Genomic DNA, 20,648 nt, shown 5'->3' on the forward strand with positions numbered 1-20,648 from the left:
AGTGCCGCCCCGGAAGCGCCGCCTCCCGACTCTTTATTGGGGGATTTTTTTTTTCCCGCGTAGCCCCGCCCTCTCCACTTAGCCCAATCATTGCTTGCGCTTCCCGGCCACACGCATGCCTTATAAGGGCCGCCCGGGAGCAGCGCGCCCCCTGCCGGCCGGGCGCGTTCGTGGGGCGGCTGAGGGGCGGCGAGGAGCGGGGCCGGGCCGCGGGCGGGAACCGGAGCCCGGGGGCCTGCGGGGCGGGAGCGGGTGTGCACGGCCCTCCCGGTGCGGCACTGGGCTGCGTGGGTGCCTCCGGGGTCTGCGGGCCCGGGCCCCTGCGGCACACTGGCCCCTTAGAGCTCCGGCTCTGCTAAGGGCCTGCTGTGAGGGGCAGCCTGACTTCAAGCCGCTGTGGGCGTGGTGTGTGTCACCTGTGGAGGGGGCAGACCTGCTCCAGAGCATCTTGCAGGCATTTGCGAATGGGAGTGTAAAGCCTTCGTCCCCTTGTGATCAAGACTGGTGAGTACAGGCGAGTCTTGAGTAAAGTCACAGCTCAGCGTGTTTCTCTACGCCTGCTCTGTGTAAGGTGCTGCCACCACATCACACCGCCAAGCCTGCCGTGTAGCCAAAGAGGGGAAACGATGGCAGGTCAGAGCTCAGCCCTGATGCTCAAGAGGCTTCTCCAGAACCATGAGAAGTCACAGGAAAATAGAACTTTGGTGTAAGTGGCCCTGCGATGTGTGTCACCTCTTTCCCTCCCCAGAACTTGCAACTTTGAGGAGTGTTTGCAACCCACTTCCTGCCCGTGACAGCTGAAGGGAGAGCAGTGAGCTGGGCTGTCAGGGACTGTGTTCTGAACTAGAGTTACAGATGTTGGGCACTTTTTCCTCATTACGTTTGCTTTGTAGAACATAGTGCTACAGTAATGTTTTTTTTTTTTCCCCAAGTCAAACAGCAGTAATATGCTGTCACTGAAGGCAAGCCCAGAAAAAAAAAAAAAAAAAGTATGTGTTCTGGAGTGTTTGGTACCAGTCACAGTTTTGTGGGGCATAAGGAGCAGATGGACTGATCTACTCCAGTAATTCCCATATAGCCACCAAGTCTGAGAATGGAGGAAGTGAGAAAAGTAAATGTCCATGAAACCCACTGCCAGCATCACAACACAATTCTAGTTTCCTGTAGCTGCTACAAGAGCTATAGTAATTTAATAATTACTGTTTAGTAAGGGGAGGGGGCAGATGCTGGCTCTGCAATAACACCATTAATCCATATAATTAAGATACTGCCTCTAACCTACTAAATAAGAGAAAAAACAAACCTCAATTTTAGTAACAAATGAAATTACCTGCTCTTAAAGAATGTATTACATTCTGGGAACAAATAAAACCTTGGAGTTTTCAGACTGTTGTGCAAATGTAAACAAAACATATTCACCTAGTATTTCAGACCATCTGACCTTTTTCTGCAGAACACTGTTCTTTGCTGAAGAAGCAGTAACTCTGCAGACCTTGGCTTCCTGAAGCTGTCCTCTAACTGGTGACTGACAATGCAAAAAGGGTGGTGGCATTACATGAGAAATTCCTGGAATTTGGGGATCTTTCTAGGTAGTTTGCCAGTAAAAAAAAAAAAAAAAAAAACTACAAACAGTTTATTGTACTTACTCAAGGCTGTAATCTCGTTGCTATATTAGGAATAGTTTTGAGAGTCAGCTGGCAAGTAAAAGGTGGTAAAAAGATGGGCTACCTGCTATATTAGGTTATTTCTGATCCCAGGTTCTGTTACTCACCTGGCACTCAAAGGCAGTCTCAAGGAATAGGTAACTCATCATAAATGTTTGCCATTAAGGAGATTCTAAACTAAATTAAAACTTTTTTTTTAGGCACTGGATAAAGTGCCATAGTAAAACATTTATTTTTTTTTTTTTAGAGCTAGTTTATGGATCTATTTTTTACTAAATAACATACTTTTTCCACAACTTCTAGCAGGTGAGATGTTTAGAAGCTGATCTTCAGCACTAAGCCTGTCATAGCTATTGTCTGTCGTAACCAAATTAGGTTTTACCACAGGAGACGTGGAGCTGTTTTCAAGGTAAGGGTGGTTTAACATAGAAATAAGGTTCTGACCATTTTGGCACTCAGGATGCCTCAATGTGTACGTCATGTTTATCAAGTTAATTGTTTGCTGACTGTTTTGAATTTGTAATGCATTAAGTATAGGCTTGAGTTGTCCTACTCAGCATCTTACAGGACCAAGCCTTTGTATTGCAGATTTCTTGAGGTAGAGATTCTATCTTTGCGTTTTTAAAGTACTACTTGTATAATCCTACATATGTTTTTTACACATAAATATGCTGAATAATAGCATGGAAATGTTGCTAGACATCATGGGGTGTTGTTGCTGGTCTCGTAAAACTGGTGTTTCCCTCAAGTCTTCATCAACTGCTGTCAGGCAATTATACGAGAATCTCAGATTTCATTTCATTTTAAAATAGGTTTTTGATGTTTCAACTTGGAAAAAAATCAATCCTGCAGGTTAAAAAAGGCAAATAAAATGGACTTGGCATTTATTATTTATAAAATGTTTTGACTTCTGACCTTCTTGTGAGTCAGCTGAGAACTGTTGGCTAAACAGAACCCGAGGGGTGTGTGAGGGAGCAGACAAAATAGCATAAGCCGCTTTAAAAGGCGGCAAGTCAGTAACCTCCTTATTTAAAGGCCTGAAATGTTGGCTTTTTTTTTTTTTTTAAAAAAAAAAGACAAATATATTGTCTGTGAGCCCACTGCCTTGCCCGCGCTGGTTGAAACCAGCCCAGGCGATGGTAAGGGGGGTGACCGCAGCGGCCGTGGCGGCCCCGGGAGCCGAATGCCCCAACCGGCCGGTCCCCTCCCGCCGGTGCCGTCCCACGGCGGCGATTGTCCCTCGGGGGACGTGCAGGTCCCGGTGACAGCCCTCAGGGGTTCAGAGGTTCGCCCTTCACGACTCCCGGGTGTTTTCCCAGGTGTTTTGAAGCGCATTAGGGCAGTTCCGCTGGCACGGGAAGTCATTCGGGGTGTAGTTAAGCCGGGCAAGTTCCCCGTGTCGGGGTGCAGCCGAGGGCCGGTGGGTGCCGGCGCGGCGGGCGGGCCCCGGGGCGGAAGGCACCCGCGGCGCTGCTCTCCGGGAGCGCGCCCGAGTTTCCCGTCCCCGTCCGGTTAATTATTCCAACCTGCGGGCTAGAGGCCCTGGGCGGGGAGCTCCCCTCCCCGCAGCCGGGCACCGGGGCAGCGCTGCCCGCGGAGGCGAGGGGCTTGCGCGGGAAGAAGCCGCCGCCGCCGCCGCCGTTACCTGTTGCCGCCGCGGGGCCGCGCCCGGCGTTGAAAGGGTGCGGGCGGCGTGCGCGCCCCCGCCGGCAGGGGGCGGCGCGGCGTGCGCGAGCCGGCGGCGCCGGGCGGCGTGGAGGGGCCTCTTCTTCCTCCTCCTCCTCCTCCTCGCCGGGGCGGCGGGGGGCGCGCGCGCGCGCGCAGGGGGGGGGAGGCGGCGGCGGCGGCAGCGCGTGCTGGCGGCGGTGGGGGCGCGCTCGGGCTCGGCGGCGGCGGCGGCGGCGGCGGCGGCGCAGCGGGGGGATTGTTTGCGCCGCCGCTCGGGGAAGCGGAGCGCGGGGAGCGCTCCCCGCCGCGCCCCCCCCCCCCTCCTCTTCCTCCTCCCCGCGCCCCGCCGCCGCCGCCGCCGCCGCTCTCCCCGTTCCCGCGCCGGGCCCCCACCCCGGAGTCAATATTCCCGAGATCAAGCGCTACGCGGCGGCGGCGGGGCCGGCGGCGGGGCCCGGGGCGGCCGGCGGGGCCGGAGGGGACCGCAGCGAGGCCGCCGCCGCCGCCGCCGCCATGGAAGCGCTGGGACCCGGTGAGAGCCGCGGGGGCGCGGAGTTGGGGGGGGGGGGGGGGGGGCGCAGCCGGCGGCGCGGGTGCCCGGGTGGCCGCGGCCTGGCCGGTCGCGGTCAGCGCCGGCCCTGTCAGGCGCGGGCCCGGCGCCGCTCCGGCTGCGGGCCCGGCGGGGCGGGAGGAGGCCGCGGGCGCGGCGGGGGCTGCCCCCGCCATCCTCGGGCGTTCGCGGCCGGGCCGGGCCGGCAGTCGCCGCGGCCTGGGGCGGGCCGGGCCGCGGGTGACCCGCAGCAGGCCTCCGGCCGTGGGGCTGACACGCGAGCGGGCTCGGAGGCGTCTTGGCAGCCGCCGGGCGCTCTCCTCTGGAGAGGAACTGCAGCAGGTCGCTAAACTTTCCGAGCAGGTTGGCGTGTGCCCGCGCGGCTCCTGCTGAACAGGTTGCTGGTAACGGCGGGTGGAAGTTTTCTGCTGGGGCTATCGGGTGACTTCTCCTCCCGGGTGTAAATAGGACGTGGCCGCGAGTGCGGGCGGGCTGGGGAGCCGAGCGGCGGCCCCGCGGAGAGGGGGAAACGCGCACAGGTCTCCAGGTGGACACGGCATCGTGCTCCCGGCACGCCAGTCCTGAGAGCCGTGCGATCCTAAGCGTTAGTTTTGACATTGAGCTGGTACTAAGAGTTTAAGGTGATGCTTTGTTGAGAATATGGATGTTATTTTTCGTATCTTTAACAAACTTTGGTTAAATATTGGTGGTATTTTGCATGTGACGTTTTCATATCTCTGTATTATTCCATGATTTTTCTTCTGTCAAAAGTCTGCAAGATGTATTTCTTGACCTAAGTGGTCTGTGCATCCCATCCATCCAGGTCCCATTCAAGCTATTGGTGTAATTGAAGTAGTGTTAATTTTGGTGCAATAGGAAATGTTTATTGACACAAAGGTGCAATTCCAGACGAATCCAGATTTTCAGATAGTCGAGGGCTGATTTGGAGAGTCTGCTGCATGGATCTCTGATGTAGCGTGTCCTCTCTGACTTCCCACTGTAGAAGCAGATCCTCTTTTAGTTTTGTAAAACTGGTTCCTGTCTGAAGTAATTTGTCTGAGGGTGCTTAGTCCATAATTGACACAGCGTTGAAGAAATTAAAAGACTAACAGCACATACAACCCTAGTCAGGCTGATCAGGTCAAAATCCTGATAAAATAAATGTGACTTGCAGGGCTGCCTGGCTTCAAGTGGGAGAACAGTTTTAGCTTATTCTCTGGAATCCTTTGAGAAATAACTTTAGAAAAGAGAAGATGTAAGTTTTAGTTGGTTTTGATCAAAGGAGATGAGGTCAGTGTTGCCATGCCTGTTTACAGAACTTGTCAATACTGAGAGAGGAAAATGGGTAAATATAGTTGTCATTTAATCTCTTGCAGGAGGTCAGTGCCTGCACTTACTTCAGACTAATTAGCATGGGATTAATGGATCATCTCTCTAGTATCCAAATACGCACAGCAAACTTTGATTGCCCTTGATGATTCATGCTTGTCAAGACAGCTGTAGCTTTTTAAAGTACTAACGGTACCCCGGGACTGGTCTCGCTGCGTGCTCCTGGCGGGGTTGGGATGGGTGCGGGGCCAGCGCTGCGGCGCGTGGGCTGTCGGTGGCCCCAGCAGCCACCCTGCCGCTGCAGCTTTGGGGAACTGACGTGCCGAGTGGGCTACAGCTGCTTATGTGCTCCAAGTGTTACTTCTGCTTAAAAATACCCTGGGGTTAGTGTCCTCAGGCTGGTAATTTTAACTGGTAATGTAGTGGCCATTGCATGGCTTATAAACCCAGTGTAGAAGGCTCCTTGGATTTGGTCCTGCGTTGAGTTTACGATTGTGTTAAAGTTTCTTGCTGCACCCTGAAGTGTACCCAAATATGAGTTTCATCCTCCCACAGCTTATCTGCTTATCTTCCCTCCTGGTATACATTGTGGGCCTTTGACTTAAATGGGTACTGGCAGGTTGACTCACTCTTATGACACTAAATTTGCCCTAAGTTTTATGATTGGTTTATTATCGCATTCTTGTATTGTCATTTTCCCCTCTCGTTTGCTATTCTACCACAGAGGGTAGAATCTTTGATCACAATAAGCGCTGGCAGATACAGAGAAAACCCACAAAAATACTAATTCAATTTGCTTTATGTGCAGTGTCAACTGTGATAGATTTAAAAAAAAAAAAGTCTGTTTAATATTGTTAATGTGGTATCTCGGATATTAACACTTGGAGGAAGTTACCTAAAGACTTAACTAGTGACTAGCTTGTGCGTGAGTACTTTTTCAAGCCTGTAATAATGTCATCCTTAGAACTGTTCCTGAAGCTCTTTTGTCCAAATAAATTATCTTTTCACATCTGTTAGGAGTCTATACCTATCTTTATGCCTTCTCCCTTTACTCTTCTTTTTAGAAGAAAGCCCAAATCTTGCATCACTCCTTTCTTCATGTTGGAATTTTAAATAGGCTGAAATTGTGCTCTAGGGGAAAAATATTTCACTAAAAGTGGTGCGCTCATGACATAGAGGAAACGACAAAACTATTTGTTTTTAATTTAGTTTAGAATAAAAATATCCCTTACCTATTTCTAGATAATATCAATTTTCGGATAGAAATTGGGGATATATATCCTAAGTATGCCAACAGTGACAATCATTAACATCTGAACTTTAAGCCTGTAGTGAAAACGATGAAAAAGTGTGGCTTGCGTGGCTAGTTCTAGAAATGGCAGTAGGAATATATTTACATTCCATAAAAATACATAATATGTAAATGGTTGCACTTCATCTCGGGAGTCTGTGAAGTTCATAACCACAGTCATGAATAAATGTCACTAAAATATTGAGAATGAATTATGGCACTTAGCTATACATGCTTTAGGGAACACGGTTTTTTACCTGGAAGGCTGAGCCACTTGGAACACCTCCATTTGCAACCTCAGGAAGCTACTTCAGGTTTCCTTCTGCCCTGTCAGAAAGTCAGCTAAAGTGCACCTGAAAGGATACTGCACTGAATGATCCATTACATCTCATACATATTTATTTGCCTTCCCCAGGGCCCCCGGCAAGCCTCTTCCAGCCACCCCGTCGCCCAGGCCTGGGAACTGTTGGGAAACCCATCCGCCTCCTAGCCAATCATTTTCAGGTTCAGATCCCTAAGATTGATGTTTATCACTATGATGTAGATATCAAACCAGAAAAACGTCCCCGAAGAGTGAACAGGTATGAGTTGTTTAATAAAAAAAAAAAAAAAAAAAAAAAAAAAAACCAAACCAACAAACATTAAAAAGTGTGTATTCTAGAAGTTCTTCATCTGCTGAAGGCCAATTTGTGTTTGTACTTAAGTTAGTAGTTGCTTTCCAGTGAGCTAGAATATAATATTCTCCTTATTTTTATTAAGGTGTTTTCCAATTGGCCTGTAATCTGCAAGGCTCTAGTAAATGTACTAGGCATTGAACTACAGCTGTTTTTATTTAACAGTCTACAAGTGAATGCCCCTGATAACTGTTCCACAGTCTAATATACAAACATGTGTTAGCAGCTGAGGTGAGGGAATTCAGCTTGCAGATTAACGCCAACATTTTAGGGCCTACACGTGGATGCTTTGTCAGTAGAATGAATCCACAGAGCACCCCCGCTCACCCCAAGGTAGATGCTTGTATTTTCTCCTGTGTTTGAAGAGCTCTCCAGAGTTCACTGCCTGTTTGACTGTGTCTCTGCTGACAGTACGGCTACCTGCCCTGCATATAGACACCTGCACGCTGAGATTTAGGTGTCTTAGTCTGGATGTGACTTTTAAAACTCCTGGTGTTGGCTTGGGTATACTCTGGTGCATTGTTGTTTCTCGTACTTTGCTCATTTAAGAATATGTGAAAAAGAAATTTTAAACTGTGTAAAACCATTGATGGATTTTCTGTTCTTCAACCTAACTCGATAAATCCCTCTGTAGGGAGGTGGTGGATACTATGGTGAGACACTTCAAGATGCAGATATTTGGTGATCGGCAGCCTGGATACGATGGGAAGCGGAACATGTATACTGCACACCCATTACCTATTGGCCGGGATAGAGTAAGTGTTACTACAAGCAGTTTTAAGTGTCTGTGGGAAAACTGTTGCAGGGTCGTTTGAAAACTGTTCAATATTGACGTAAACTCAAAATGCTGTCACACATACTAGTATAATCTTGGAAATGATGAGCAGTGCCAGTCAGGGATCTCTAGAAACTTACCGGTGTTTTCCTAAAGTTTCTAATTCCCAGCTCTTCAGTTGGAGAATTTGTCAATGGTAGTGTGAACTGGTATGTTGTGCTCTTTCAGCTGCAAGGAGATTATTTTTTTTTTTTCACCCTGATAAAAATTTCCCTTTTTTCTATTCTAGCCCTTGTTCTGTTGCTAAATGATAAAGTAGTTGTAGATGACAAAGGTGCTGGTTTGGTTTGGCTGCACTGTTGAGCTGTGTCCTCCTGTTCCGTGAAAACAACTCGGTCGGCTGCCCTGGCCCTTCCTGTTCTGGACAGTGCTCGCCAGCACCCTGGCTTTAACAGTTTGCCATCTGTATTAACCAGTCCTGATACAAAACTTAACCCCCATCTATTATTCTCCTCAGGGATCTGGTATATTGCCATGAGGAATACATACGATGAGTTCGCATTTACCCTTTGGGTTGATGGTGTGTGAGAATAATCTCAAGTACTGTGCTAAAATTCTGAGATTTGTGTTTCCCAGTGAGTCGTCTTTTTGACCAAAAGATTTTCTTCCCTTCCGATTTGGTTCATAAGACATGTTGCTATTAATTGGCTGACTTTAAAAAATGACTCACAGTTCTCCAGAGCTTTGATGTCACCATACTAATTACTGCTTAAAGTTTACACTTAAAGATACCTCAGTGCAGTTTCTCAGATGAATAAATTACAAGCTTTCAAAATGCTCAGGAAACCGATTGTAATATTTTAAGAGAACTACACAAACTAGTCATCCAAAATATGGATTTAAAGAATACTTAGGAGAAAAGCATAACGTTGCTTAGTGTTGTGATAGTCTGCCATCAGTAACAAAAGCTTGTGCTTAATTCTGTTCTGTGTCAGGTGGATATGGAGGTGACACTTCCAGGGGAGGGGAAGGACCAGACGTTTAAAGTGTCCATTCAGTGGGTGTCAGTCGTCAGCCTTCAGTTGCTGCTGGAAGCTCTGGCTGGGCACTTGAATGAAGTTCCTGAAGACTCTGTACAGGCGCTCGACGTAATCACACGGCACCTCCCCTCCATGAGGTGGGTGCTTTGGTGCCTTCCTGACTGGCCTAATCTTGCATCTGTCTTAACGTTCCTATTCGTTATTACCTGCTGCTACTCTACTGCTATTACAGTTTCCTACAGTAGAAGGGATGAGGGATGCAGTTGTGTAATTCAATGCCTGCCTCACGAATTTGCACTAGAATAGGGAAATCTGATCCGAACTCAGGACTTGTATCTGCTGGTCATGTTTCTAACAGGAATTTGCTGTAGCCTTTCCAACTGCACTGTCAGTGAAGGCTTTGTATGCTTGCCATAAGTTAGCTCTGACAGTTCTAACGTACTGTAGAAATGTGTTTTAAACACTACAGGCATGAATGTAAAAAGGTGTATGGGAAAAGAATGATCCAAGTATTAATTTTCTTATTTTTTTCAGGTACACTCCTGTGGGCCGCTCCTTTTTCTCCCCCCCTGAAGGTTATTACCACCCCCTGGGAGGCGGCAGGGAGGTCTGGTTCGGTTTCCACCAGTCGGTCAGGCCTGCCATGTGGAACATGATGCTCAACATTGATGGTATGTAGGAAATTCTGTCTCACTAATGTAACAGAGTTCTTTCTGCTTCTAAATTAAATGTCCTCTTTTTTTATTTTAGTGTCAGCAACTGCATTCTATCGTGCCCAGCCTATCATTGAGTTCATGTGTGAGGTCTTGGACATTCAGAACATCAATGAACAAACCAAGCCTCTTACGGACTCCCAGCGTGTCAAGTTTACCAAAGAAATCAGAGGTAAAGGCCCGTTCTAAAGCTGCTATAACATACTGGAAACCTGCTCATATTACGTTGTAATGAAAATTTGCAAAGCGCTTGGGAAGTCGGCCTGTTCCTTTTTGCCTCCATCTTTTTCAAAGGTGACTCTTGTGCCTGAATTTTAGATGCCTTTTGTGTTGGGTTTTCAGGTCTAAAAGTAGAGGTTACCCATTGTGGCCAGATGAAGAGAAAATACCGAGTTTGCAATGTTACTCGGCGACCAGCCAGTCATCAGACGTATGTATACAAGCACTTTCTGACAAATTTAAAAATCTAGAACCTATTAGATATACTAGGTATATTGTTTATGCAAGAAAAGTTGATTCTGGAGGTGAAGCAGCTGTGTGGCGTTACAGTAATGTTTACTCTTAATGGAGTAGAGGAATAGCGTGGGTTTAGACCACAGCTTTATTTCCTTCAGCATAGGAAGACTGAAGCTGTATCCTGGCTTTTAAATGTAATTATCAAAGGCTATAATTTTTAAAATAGCTATGAAAAATGCAGTATATAGTCTATAAAATATTTTCATAAAAAGAAGAGATCCATTAGCTAAGGAAAATAAATGTTTCCAGCATTTCTAGTCTGGAATAGATTTTTCCGTACCATTTTTTCCTTTAAAAAAAAATTGGAAAAGTCTAACCAGAACAAATGTCCTTTATAGGTTTCCTCTGCAGCTGGAAAATGGGCAGGCTATGGAGTGTACAGTAGCTCAGTATTTTAAGCAGAAGTACAGTCTGCAGCTAAAATATCCTCACCTTCCCTGTCTCCAAGTAGGACAGGAACAGAAACACACATACTTACCGCTTGAGGTAAGACTCTTTCTCTTGCGTTGCGGTATATCCTCTGTTAAACGGTGTCACGCCACCCCTCGCTGTTCCTGTGTAGGTGTGTAACATAGTGGCAGGCCAGAGATGTATAAAGAAGCTAACGGACAATCAGACATCGACTATGATAAAAGCAACTGCAAGATCTGCACCGGACCGACAGGAAGAAATCAGCAGACTAGTAAGTGCTTTCTCCAGCTAAGGAGTCCGTGTTTGTCACTTCTTCCCGCTCTTCCTGCAGCACTGTAGCGTATGTAATGCTCAACAGAATGACCAAGAACTGCAGAAGTTAAAAAATCTGACTTCTGTAAAACAAATCCTTTTAAATAGAAAGCCTGTTCATGGCAAAGAGGACAGAGCCACCTGAAGTATTAGGTGTTGTTACATAAATACGTTTCTTGTCACCAGGTGAAAAGTAACAGTATGGTTGGTGGACCTGATCCATACCTGAAGGAGTTCGGTATTGTTGTCCACAATGAGATGACAGAGTTAACAGGCAGAGTTTTGCCAGCACCAATGCTGCAATATGGAGGCAGGGTGAGTTTTCTGTGCCTTGTGAAATACTTTGTCCTGAAGTTACTTAAATTCATGAAATGTTTTGTGTACCTTCTCATAAGGCTTCCTTTGTATGAGCAGTGTTAGGCTATAGTCAAAACAAAGCAGCATTTAGGTTTTGTTTTGTCTTTTGCTTTTTATCTAGAACAAGACTGTGGCCACACCGAACCAAGGTGTGTGGGATATGAGAGGGAAACAGTTCTATGCTGGCATTGAGATTAAAGTTTGGGCTGTTGCCTGTTTTGCTCCTCAAAAACAATGCAGGGAAGACTTACTAAAGTAAGTATTTTCCTATTTATTCAGATTACCTATTTCAAAGCTTATTTTCCTTGTGTTTCTGAAAGGTGATAATGCAGTAGAAGTTGATTTTAATGCATCCAATAGTAAAAAGAGGAAATTGCAGTGTCTTAAATAGTTACAATTTGGGAGGAGACTATGACAAAGTTCACAACCTAATTAGCCAGCTAGGAAAAGCGTTCATTCCTTGCCACTGAGGCTGTGTTTCCTGCTCTGGAGGCTGCATTCCACTCGTATTCTGCTGTTTTTACAAATAATTGATGATGGTCTTTCATTCTAAAACATGAACTACTTTTTTTCTGAACCTTTATCGCCTCCCAGGCAACATACGCCACATTTTTCTCCCTGTCCTTCAAATTACTTTACAGAATCCTAAAGATAGAGGTTGTGTGAACCACTGACATGTTTGGCAAAAATCATAGTTGCCATAATGCTCAGTTAAGGTTGGTGGATGGGTAAAAAAATCTACCAGAGCGTCAGTATTACTTAGGGAATATGCCTCAGAATATTCAACTCAAATGTATGCTTGTTTCTGCAGGACTTCTAAAATTACAGACACAGAGGCTTATGAAACTTCCTCAAGCAGGATTAGAATCATATTAGTGAGTTCCTTACAGTGATAGAATTGCTAAAAAAAAAAAGACTGTAATGTCGAATTGGAAGTGATGTGAAATAGCTGATATAGCTTGGATCTTGTTGGTAAAATTAATGGCAAAGGGGAGCATAGTGAAAAGGCCAGGACAAATCCCATTATGTTTCACCCACAGGAGTTTCACGGACCAGCTGCGCAAGATCTCCAAAGACGCAGGGATGCCGATCCAAGGCCAGCCCTGTTTCTGCAAATACGCCCAGGGTGCAGACAGTGTGGAGCCCATGTTTAAACACTTAAAACTGACTTATGTTGGTCTGCAGCTGATTGTGGTGATTCTACCTGGAAAGACGCCCGTGTATGGTATGGAGAAGAGCCTGTAGAGTGTTAATTAGTTGTACAGCAAGTTGGCATCTTATTATGCACTTCAGCGGTAGGAAGGAGACAGAGCAGGCAATATGTTCTGTTTAAAAGGGGTTTGTGGAGATGGGTTTGTCAGGCCTGATTGAGTACTTCTGTATTGCCAAAGAGCAAACTGAACCTTTGTCAGTGACCTTTTAAGGATCTGAATGACGATAACACTGGAGAAAAAATAAGAGAAAGCAGATGGAACTACTGACTGTTCAGGTAATTGGAACCACTAACTTATTTTTCTGTCACAGCTGAAGTAAAGCGGGTTGGTGACACCCTTCTAGGAATGGCCACTCAGTGTGTTCAGGTAAAGAACGTGGTAAAAACCTCACCACAAACGCTGTCCAACCTGTGTCTGAAGATAAATGCAAAGCTTGGAGGAATCAACAATGTGCTTGTACCTCATCAAAGGTGAGATTAAATCTAAAGCTCTCCTTGAAGTCTGGGTTGTCAAGCAAAACAGTGTCATTTTGTTTGCTAAAACGATACCTTCCAAAATATTACATGCTTCAGAAATACAGTCTGAAGTGGACAGAGGAGGATGCTTCTGCATTCAGAGTCTGCCTAGTAAGCCCAGTGCCAAGGATCATCTCTGGTGTTAGAGCCATCCAGTGGCGTGTGTGGAAACAAGCTCACAAAGGCTTTTTTTTTTTTCTGTCTCTTTTTCCCTGCCTTTGGGTTCACTCAGTCTACCTTTTCCTCTTGCCACCTCCTTAAGCATACTGTATTTCCTTCCAAATTGAAAGAAAAGGAGTGAGGAGTGACTTGTGATAAATGCTGGGAACTTTGACTGCCTTTGGTCCTTTCCTTTTCACTTTCTGTTCTCTCTGGATTGTAAGAGCTTAAGGCAGAGAACTGTGTCCTTAAAGATTCTGACAGGGTTTTAGTTCTGTGGGATGGTTTGGATATACCTTCCTTGGTTGTATCTTTTTTTTTTTTCGTCCTTACCCGCTCTTCTTTGTATTATTATTGTAATTATTTATTATTTAATAAACCTTAATCATGTTAAACAGGCCATCAGTGTTCCAGCAGCCAGTGATCTTTTTGGGAGCAGATGTCACTCACCCTCCTGCTGGGGATGGAAAGAAGCCTTCCATCGCTGCTGTGGTAGGCAGCATGGACGGCCACCCGAGCCGTTACTGTGCCACGGTGCGCGTGCAGACCTCCCGCCAGGAGACCTCCCAGGAGCTGCTGTACAGTCAGGAGGTGATACAGGACCTGACAAATATGGTGCGAGAGCTGTTGATCCAGTTCTACAAATCCACTCGTTTCAAGCCCACACGGATCATTTACTACAGAGGGGGAGTATCAGAAGGACAGATGAAGCAGGTATTGTCTAATGGTTTCTTGCCGCTTGTGGAAAGGGATTGGCCCTTGAAAATAAATATACTTATGTGGATTGCATTTGTGACACGGACAGTTCAGTTTCATTGGGTTTTCTTGGGCAAGCACAACATACAGTTGTCCTGTCTGATCATGTTCATTACAAAGTGGCATTTGTATGCAGAAAAAATGAAAATAATATGATGTATACTGAATTCAGCACCTAATAGTTAAATCTTCTACTTCTAGGTAGCTTGGCCAGAACTGATAGCAATCCGGAAGGCATGTATTAGTTTGGAAGAAGATTATAGACCAGGAATAACCTACATTGTTGTGCAGAAAAGGCATCACACCAGACTATTCTGTGCTGACAAAACTGAAAGGGCAAGTAATGTTGACTACATAAGAAGGAGGTGATGGCAACAGGAAAGTAAGATTGTTTGGTTAAGTGGGGTGGTATCCATCTTGCCCACGAAAACTGAATTAATCTGTCCAAGCAGTAGCAGTGCTGTGCAATAACAGGCTTTTGCTACCAAAATAACCAGATCCTCCCCTTTTTTATTGCTCTAGATGAAGCGGTCAGATGGAACAGCTTGTTCCCAGCCCCTTTTGGAGGAGGCATACTCTGTATCCCTGTATTTGTGTACCTGGAGCTGTAGCCTGGGTTTTTATAGTCTGGGATTCCTGACTATAAACTGAACTGGTTGTTCAGTTTGTTGCCTGTTCTGTCCCTAGATACATCTGTAAGATTTGCCTATGGCACAAATCCACCAGCCAACTAAGGAACCTTCTTTAGGAAACTTCTTGATCTCGGGTTTGCTTAAAAAATACAGATCTTGGGGGTGTGAGTGCAAACAAGGGTATGAAATAAATTTATTTTAGAAAACCTGCATTTTCAGATCCTGAATTACTTGTGTAGGCTTTATCCCACTCTGCAATTTTAATGGTACTGGCAAGTATTTTATTTTTCTGTGATGACACACCAGTTGGATTTGGTGAAGTTTCTAAAAATGAACTGACAGAGAACATTTTAATTCCTCCTATGTAAATGACCTTAACATTTTTCCACCTTACTGAGCAGTAAATTCTCAAACAGCTTTAAGTAGAGCCTACCTTAGGAGGTATTTCTGGGTCGCTTCCAAAAAAAGCATGGGCTAATAATAAACTTTCCTCAATAGGTGGGTAAGAGCGGCAACGTACCAGCGGGCACTACTGTGGACAGCACGATCACGCATCCTTCTGAATTTGACTTTTACCTCTGTAGCCATGCAGGAATTCAGGTAATGTTTCAGCTCTGCTGCGCTCAGGCTATGGGACTAAATCCTTATAGTTATCCGATGAGAAATGTTGCTTCTATTTATAGCTTGTCAGACTTGCAGTCGCATCAGTTCGGTGTGCGTTTGGCACTTACTCTTCAGTGCACTGACGGAAGGTGCAGCCTTCAGGTACGACCTCTGCGTTGATGCTCTCCAGCTGACTGCTCCTCTGTTCTCCCCAGGGAACCAGCCGGCCCTCCCACTACCAGGTCTTGTGGGATGACAACTGTTTTACCGCAGACGAGCTACAGCTGTTGACGTATCAGCTGTGTCACACGTATGTCCGGTGTACGCGATCGGTCTCTATTCCCGCTCCCGCGTACTATGCCAGGCTGGTAGCGTTTAGGGCCAGATACCATCTTGTAGACAAGGATCACGACAGGTAAGGAACTGTGCCTCGTCATCTTGGTAGCCGGATAACTGAGTGATAAGCTGCTTGGCCCGGGTGTTCACGGTTCTCCGTATGTGTCTGCGTTCTTACAGTGCTGAAGGCAGCCATGTGTCAGGACAGAGCAACGGCCGCGATCCTCAGGCTCTGGCAAAGGCAGTGCAGATCCACCACGATACGCAGCATACGATGTATTTTGCTTGAGAACATCTGGGAAGATGAGGCAAAACCAACAACCCATGCAGTCCTGAAATGTTTTGAATGCCTACTGCTATAGCTAGGGCCCAGTTTATTTCCGACGGCCCACTACCAGCAGCTCTGAACAGTCGCACTGAATCCGTACTTCACAGCACTGTCTGATGCACCAACACAATTGAGCCATTTGTTTCATTGTTTTCTGTAACAGGAATTCATAGACTGTCTTTTCTGATGCATTGGACTGAATTTTTACCTCAAAGCGCAAAAGGCCGATCATCCTGAAATTTTTAAAGGACTTGGCACGAAAGGTTTCTATTGAATATTTTGCTAGCTATCATTTTTAAGTTATCTTCTCATCCCATTAGTTTATCATGACGACTGATTCCCTGTCTTCATGCACTGCTTAGTGAGTATGCATATTATGGCAAAATGTTTTACTCCAGTTAAATGTAATTGTTCTATTGTGTGGGGCCATAGATTTTTTAATGGAGATTTTAGACTTCACTACTGTAAATGCCTTTTAACAAACATAACTTTCACAGGTATTGCAGTTTTTTGTCAGTTTTACTAATTATCTTTTTAATCTCTGCAGACTTCGGCTGCAAAGCAATTGCACTATACTGCGAGTTCAAATAGGTGGTTCTTGTTCTGTGAATGTGTAATATAACCAGATAGTGATGCCTGTCAGTAGATTTTAATTATAATGGTTACAAATAATACTGCCATGGTATCGTAACAAGTACTGAACCATCATTCCCCCCTCTAAAAATGATAAAAACAAAAAAAAAAAATTAGCTTTTAGGTATTTTGCAAACTTTTACAAAAGTGCCCACTTTATGCTGCTGTGTGGTTTGATAAATCTAAGTGATTTTAAAACTTTTTTCTCATAGAAGGTTTAACTTTGGCAATAAATATTTGTTTTTTAAGCCCCCCCTAACAGTGTAATTTTCTAGCTGAGGATTGTGCATGAGTTTAACCAACATTCTCGTGTCGTTTTCTGAACACACAATTTGGCAGTTTCTGAAACTAATTAGAAAAGACGCACTTCCATGCTTTTTTTAAGAATTATTTTTAACTGTTTTATATTCACTGTTGGTGTCCTGTCTACAACATTTTTTATAAGCTTGGAAACTGGGTGTTATGTGTAGGAAAGGCTTGCCAATCTGTACAGTCTAAATGTATTGTGTGACAGGCAACCTAAGGACTTGTACCAGCATTTTAAACTTTTTTTCCCTGGGAATCTGGGTTGCACACACAACTGCATTCAACAGCATGTTTAACCAATGTAAGTCCCATAGACTGATTCTGTCCCAGCCTAGAAATTAGTGTTGGTTTTTTTTTTTTTTTTTTTTTAAATCTGCTTGGCTTTTTTTCAGCGGCAGTGTGTAATAAGGAACTGGGGCTTGGTTTCACTGAATACTCTTGGAATACGCAAACATAGTGTGTTAAGTCTAGATTCCTTAGTGTTAACCTGAGTTAGTGCAGATTAAAAGCTTATTCCTAAACTGAGTAGAGCCAACACCGCTACTTTGATAACAGAAGTTTGAGAAGTCCAACGATTGCACTGTGGTCTCTGACACTCGTGTGGGGTTTGCTGCTAAATTGTCTGCCGTTCCAAAGCTTAGGAACCAGTCCCCTCAAAATTTCAGCAATATGAAATGCTGTTTCCTTCAGTCTTTAATCTTGTAAATAAATTAAAGTTTACATTTCCAAATGCTGGGTTTTTTTCAGTTGTACCAGAGTACACTGAACTTAGTCTTCAAACACTTTTATAACCTTCTTTCAAGTAGTACGTCTCATTAAATTAAGTTTAAACTTTTAAAATTTCTGTTGAAAATGGGACTGAAGTGAACTCTGCTCCTGGCACATACTGTGGACAGGTTTAGAGTTAAAAAAAAATATATTCTTTTTAGAGTTTTTGATTATTTTTTTTTTTTTTTAAAGAATACCTCACTTGTGTAATAAAATCAGGACATGTGGGTGGGAGACTGACCGCTGCTTCAGCTAGATGGCTGCTTTTCTCAGTACTCGTTCAGGGAGAATACAAAAAACCCCTTTTTAGAATGAACTCTGACTGACCCAACACACACGGAGAACTTTGGCACCTTGAAAAGAAACTGAGCACCCTTTTTTTAGGTTATAGGATCAAAGATCGCTATTTTGAGTTTGTGCACTAGGCAGGAATGTGACTGGTTTAATGAAGGGTGCGTAAGAAAAACTTATTTTATCACCAGTTAGTTGTCCAGTGCCAAGCACTCCTAGTTCAGATTGAGTGAAGTGAGAGCCTCTCCTTTGTTTGCCTGTGACTGGACTGAATATTTAACTTCGGACTAGGCAGCTCGTTAGACCTCGGCTGGCCCTGGGGCGCAGGGCGAGACCCTTAACTCAATCTTGTGTTAAAACACCACTGCAGAGAAACACCGTGAAGGGTGCAGTGCTGTCGCTTTGGGAGAAGAGCACTGAAGTTCAGGACCGTTGCGTGGCGGTAACGGTAAGATCGAAGTTTCGGCAATGCTGTCCTACACAGGTCTGAGTCCAAGTCTGGAGGTTGGGCTTGACGATCTGGATTAACCCCTTGGGCCTGACTGAATCGTTATGCATGTGTCAATCAATGGGAAGATGTGCATTCTGTAGATGTAGTTCTTAGGGTGTTTTTGTTTTGTTTTGTTTTTTTTATAAATAAAGCCTGTTGGCCACTGTTTAGATATGTGGTGTGAAAGATTTTAAATGTAGCAAAGTTTAAAGAGTTGGGGAAGGGGGTGGTTGACATAAAAAAAAAAAAAGAAAAAAAAAAAAAGAAAAAAAAAGGCGCAGAAATCCCATTTTCAAACCAGTTCTGCTTGCTTTGTGAACAGCTGAATTCTGAACAAGCTCTGGCAATCACTAGTTAGCCTGTCTCAAATGTTTGAACAGCCTGGCTTATTTATTGTTGTAAGTACCACAGTTTAGTGTAGTGCCTGTAGCTGCATCCAAAGGGCGTACGAGGCAGTGACGTACGGGCAAGCGTGCTTCACGCCGTACGTCTCTTGTCCCAGACACAAGTGTCGGAGTTATTTACCCTCCATCAACAGCTTTGCTCTTCAGATGGAGAAGAGCACCTTGGTTCAGATCCAGCGTTTAACAAAACCCACCCCCCAAACTACCTTTGTGGATGTGCTGTAGGATTTTTCTTGCTCAATAGCAAGGGAGTAACTCTGCTTTCATTTTAAGAAAGCAGGGTTTGGAGGGCATTGTATCAATACTGTTTCAACTACAAGGTTTTTTCCTTGTGCATTGGAGGAAAGATCTTGTAATATCACTTACAGATTTTCTTATACCTTGCTATTGACACTTTCATATTTCTATGTCTAGAGGCTGAAACTTCAATGTAAAATGTTTGCATTTGTTCATTTTGACTTATGATGTAATTTTTGTTTCTATATTGTTAGACTTGTAATGTTTAAAATGGTATTTTATTAAATTTGGACTGGATGTATGTCTATAGCAATACGAGGTACTCTTTCTAAACTGTTATGGGTGGGTTAGCAGCCCCATGTTGCGGTAAGATGCTGGTCGTGTACAACTTGCAATGTATTTTCCCTTTTTTTTTTTTTTTTTTTTTAGCCTGCAGGGATATTTTGTGTTCATGTGTCCAAAAATAATAAAAAAAAAAGGCATTCTTGTGCCAAATGTTCTGTTTTTCCTTGTTGATGTCTAATAAATGCAATGTACAGAGTGAGCAACCGATACTGTTGCCTGTAAACAAATGTCTTAAATTATTTAACTTTTAATTAAAACTTGTACACAATGTGTAACCTGTGGAACTCATTGCCACAACCTATTTATTTCTGATGTGCTAGGACTTAGAAAACGAGAGAAGTATACATGGATAACATCTCTAGTGATACTAAAAGAAGGGCTTAAATTACCTGTTTTCAGAGTCTGTGCAACCACCGGTGGGGGATATTCAGAACGGGTGTATTTTTTTTTTCAGGTTCTTGGAAATTATATAGCAATGTCTAGAGAAAATAACGGTGCCCGTAGACTCTGTATCTGCCAGGAGAAGCAATTCTATATTAGAGTCACAAATTAATAAATGGGAGAGCTGTTTGCTTATTCATCTTCTCTATTTCAGGTGAGGGTTTGTCATTTCCTCAGCTAGCTGTACTTCACTAAAAATACTACGGTAAGGATACAAAAAAAGCTTTTGGAGGAGGCCAAAACACGAGAGCTCTACCAGAGCTCGGGACACGGTTGCTTAAAATAACCTGCCTCTTCAGCAACCCCCTGCTTCCAGGTGTTCATTCTCTGTGCAGCGGAGGGAGATCCTGCGGTTTGTGAACGGGGATGGCTCAGCCTCAGGCTTTGGAAGCAAAGGTTGACTTTACCCTGGTATCTCCTGAAAATAATGTAAAGGTGCTGCAGATTGAACCCCTGGGCACGGGGCTGGAACCGCACTGTGCCTTCCCGGGGAGACGTGCCTCCACCTTCCACCCTCAAACCTGCCTCCCCGAGCCGCCCTCCTCCTCCTCCTCCCTTGGGCGCAGGCACAGCTGCACGCTGTAGCGTGAACACGCTTTCATAGTTTGAATTTCTGTGGTTTTCTCCCATCGCCTCACACAATCCTGAGCAGGATCGTAGACCTCATTGTGTTTAGCGTTGTCTTGGAACAATGCTCCTGGGGTTTTTGACTTAGCAAAGTCGTGCCCCAGGGTCAGTGTTTCCACTTGCGAGCAGGCCTTGGGGAGGGCAGGTCTAACAAAGATGCTGAAAACCGGGATGATTCTGCCCAGTTTCACTGGGTTTAGGTGGAGCGGAGCTGTGGGGAGCTCCTGGCCCGCGAGGCTTTAGAATTAACAAAAAAGCTGCCA

General features: G+C 44.9%; 1 protein-coding gene across 3 annotated transcripts; it reads left to right on the forward strand.

Moving 5' to 3' along the window:
• The first annotated feature begins 411 nt into the window (after positions 1–411).
• On the forward strand, positions 412–19,524 carry AGO4 (argonaute RISC component 4). Of its 3 annotated transcripts, none has more exons than XM_042793928.1 (18): positions 412–504; positions 6,918–7,083; positions 7,811–7,931; positions 8,947–9,128; positions 9,526–9,662; positions 9,742–9,876; positions 10,047–10,134; positions 10,559–10,706; positions 10,783–10,902; positions 11,130–11,258; positions 11,422–11,555; positions 12,341–12,525; positions 12,825–12,984; positions 13,587–13,902; positions 14,146–14,280; positions 15,075–15,176; positions 15,395–15,594; positions 15,696–19,524. In XM_042793928.1, exons 3-18 carry the CDS (start codon positions 7,827–7,829, stop codon positions 15,802–15,804), a joined length of 2,385 nt encoding a protein of 794 aa, XP_042649862.1. In that variant the 5' UTR covers positions 412–504; positions 6,918–7,083; positions 7,811–7,826; the 3' UTR covers positions 15,805–19,524. The 3 variants fall into 3 exon arrangements, with proteins under 3 accessions (XP_042649862.1, XP_042649861.1, XP_009972747.3); XM_042793927.1 differs by lacking the exon at positions 412–504 and adding an exon at positions 3,619–3,864; XM_009974445.3 differs by lacking the exon at positions 412–504 and adding an exon at positions 6,474–6,816.
• Positions 19,525–20,648: the final 1,124 nt, after the last annotated feature.

This window comes from Tyto alba, unplaced genomic scaffold (assembly GCF_018691265.1).
Source record: "Tyto alba isolate M040663 unplaced genomic scaffold, T.alba_DEE_v4.0 Super-Scaffold_20, whole genome shotgun sequence".
In the NCBI taxonomy this organism is placed as follows: domain Eukaryota; kingdom Metazoa; phylum Chordata; class Aves; order Strigiformes; family Tytonidae; genus Tyto; species Tyto alba.